Source organism: Gossypium raimondii, chromosome 4 (genome assembly GCF_025698545.1).
Source record: "Gossypium raimondii isolate GPD5lz chromosome 4, ASM2569854v1, whole genome shotgun sequence".
Taxonomy (NCBI): Eukaryota; Viridiplantae; Streptophyta; class Magnoliopsida; order Malvales; family Malvaceae; genus Gossypium; species Gossypium raimondii.
Window position 1 is genome coordinate 46,007,363 of NC_068568.1, and position 2,851 is coordinate 46,010,213.

Here is a 2,851-nt window from a genome sequence, read left to right on the forward strand (position 1 = left end):
ACAACTTAAATCAACGTTTTAAAAAAATTGAATCGATTAAATTATCGTTTTTCATTCAATCGGTTCAATTATTACTTCAACAATAGAAAAAAATTAAAAATTTTATATCACCCACGAAACCATCAATTTTTAGTTGATTTTATTTTACTTATAACTGCAAGCTTTTAACACGGGGTCAAACTAGGTCGACAACCAGTAGCGGTGTGGGAAACAAGTATAAGACGCTGTCCAACACATTCAGATTAAAAAACAGTCAACGATGGTGAATACTACTGGATAGGTAGTAGATCCCCAAGTCCATGACGGAAGCGATGACGTCCCTACAATATCCCTCATTGGTTCTCTCCAAAAGCCAAAGAGGGCTGCGTCAGCTACTACATGACAACCTTAAAGCTGCTTTTCGGTTCTAACTAAAATCCAAAGACAGCCGACATCCGCACGTGCCTTTTTTCCCTATAAAATCTTCTCTCGCTCTCGTTCTCTTCGTTTCAATTCAACATCCGCCAACAAAAAACCACCCAGTACCAACAGCCAACAACACAAAGAAGGCAAACTTACAGCTTTTTTGAAGAGGATCAGCTCTAGAAAGTTAAGTCTAAAAAGGAAGAAGAGTTTAAAGAGTTCAGAGAATGAAGGCAGAGTTAGAGTTGCCACCTGGTTTCAGATTCCATCCTACAGATGACGAATTGGTGAATCATTATTTGTGTAGGAAATGTGCTTCTCAGCCTATTTCTGTGCCCATCATTGCTGAGATTGATCTTTACAAGTTTGATCCATGGCAGCTTCCAGGTTTGTCCTGTTATATATGCTTGATTTGTTTGGTTTCGGGAAAAAGGGGCCTAAGCCAGTAAAGGAATTTAGGGTCCAGACTTGAATTGCAAAATTTTGGAGTTTAATTGCAATTTTACCATTTTAAAAGGGACTAAACCTAGAATTGTACATTTTTAGGGCCAAGGCCCTGCCGATTTGAAATAATTGGGAGAGTGATTAATTAATTTGATGTATTTGGTGTAGATATGGCGTTGTATGGTGAAAAAGAGTGGTATTTCTTTTCTCCAAGGGATCGAAAATACCCAAATGGGTGTCGGCCGAACAGGGCGGCTGGAACCGGATACTGGAAAGCGACCGGAGCCGATAAGCCCATCGGAAAGCCCAAGACACTGGGCATAAAAAAAGCACTCGTTTTCTACGCTGGTAAAGCCCCACGCGGTGTCAAAACCAACTGGATTATGCACGAGTATCGCCTCGCCAATGTTGATAGGTCCGCCGGCAAGAAAAGCAACAACTTGAGGGTAAGTGGATATTATTATTTGTTTATTGGAAGGTGGAGTTGCCAACTTTGACAGTTGACACCGACACTTTTTACTGTTGATTTGGGCTAAATGGTGGGTTTGATTGCAGCTTGATGATTGGGTGTTATGTCGAATATACAACAAAAAGGGAAGCATAGAGAAACATTTTCCGAGTGAACAAAAATCGTTAAGTTACCCAGAAATGGAAGATGAGAAACCGGACATCATAATGAATGGTCAAAACATGCAACAACCGTGGTCGGTGATGGCGATGAAGAACGATGTAATACAAACGGATGGTTCGGAGTCGAGTTGGTCGGAGCACGTGCCGTCACCGGAAATCACGTGGGAGAAAGAAGTGAAAAGTGAAGGGAGATGGAATGAGCTTGATTTCGGGTTGGATTTCATAGATGAAGACCCATTTGCCAGTCAAGTTGATTACCAAATGGAGCAACTGTCACCATTGCAAGACATGTTCATGTATCTACCCAAGACATTTTAAGCCAACGTAGACCAAAAATCCTACAATTGTGGGGTCCAATCCAAATTAAAAACATTTTTAATTTAGATTCATGCACACACACATTGCCAAACGAACAATGGGTCAAATTCAAATTCAATAGGAGGGGGTGGGTGACAAACAATTGGATCGCTCGAGGGTGTAATATAATATGAGCCGTCCATTTTCTTCATTTTGAATATTCAACGAAATTGTAGGAATATTCTTGTAATATATGTAGACCATTTTTTTCAAATATGAATATTATGAAATATGCTATGTTGCTATTTCTAGAATTGGTATGCATGATTTCTGCAATCTGGCCTTCATCCTGTTAACCTATTTGGATTGGACCCAATATTTCACTATTTGACTGAAATTATGATTCCACCAAAAGAATACAATTCCATATATAGTATATGATACTAATATCTTCCAAACTGCATTCTTATCCTTACAATCACTTACCTCTTTCCTTGACTAAAGCGCTAAATTGATTGAATTTTTAAAATTGTTGTCCAGGTTTTGAAGAGAAGATAGATCACAAATTTGTTGAAATATGTATATATTTTAAATTTATTTAGGTAGATAAATATTATTCATATTCTAGGAATATTTTATTTTATCTTTTAGTAGTTTATTAGAATAAGAGAATTATTTTCTCTTATGTTTTAGTAGTTGATTAGAATAAGAGAATTATTTTTCCAATTAGGATTATGACTCTTTTCTCTATTTAAGTTCAATTTAGTTAATAAAATATAGAACAGATTTATTAAAAGCTCTTTTGAAAACTTTCATGGTATCAGAGCCAGGTTAAATCTCTAGTAACATCATGGTTAAAACAGCCTTCACTAGAGATAACAGATCCAACAATCAAACAAAGGAAGAAAGTTCTACCGTTGAAATAACTACCGAGAGTACAATGACTCAAGGGACAGAGGCATCTCACCTTTCTTTTCAGCTAACATCTCACAAGCTGAATGGCAAGAATTATCTAGAATGGTCGCAGTCCATAAAATTAGCAATTGATGGGCGTGGCAAGTTAGGTCATTTAATTGGA

At 37.3% G+C, this 2,851-nt stretch overlaps 1 protein-coding gene across 1 annotated transcript; it reads left to right on the forward strand.

Annotated features, from left to right (window-relative positions):
* The first annotated feature begins 482 nt into the window (after window positions 1-482).
* On the forward strand, window positions 483-2,087 carry LOC105779811 (protein ATAF2). The gene is made up of 3 exons (XM_012603741.2): window positions 483-789; window positions 1,015-1,292; window positions 1,402-2,087. Exons 1-3 carry the CDS (start codon window positions 630-632, stop codon window positions 1,792-1,794), a joined length of 831 nt encoding a protein of 276 aa, XP_012459195.1. The 5' UTR covers window positions 483-629; the 3' UTR covers window positions 1,795-2,087.
* Window positions 2,088-2,851: the final 764 nt, after the last annotated feature.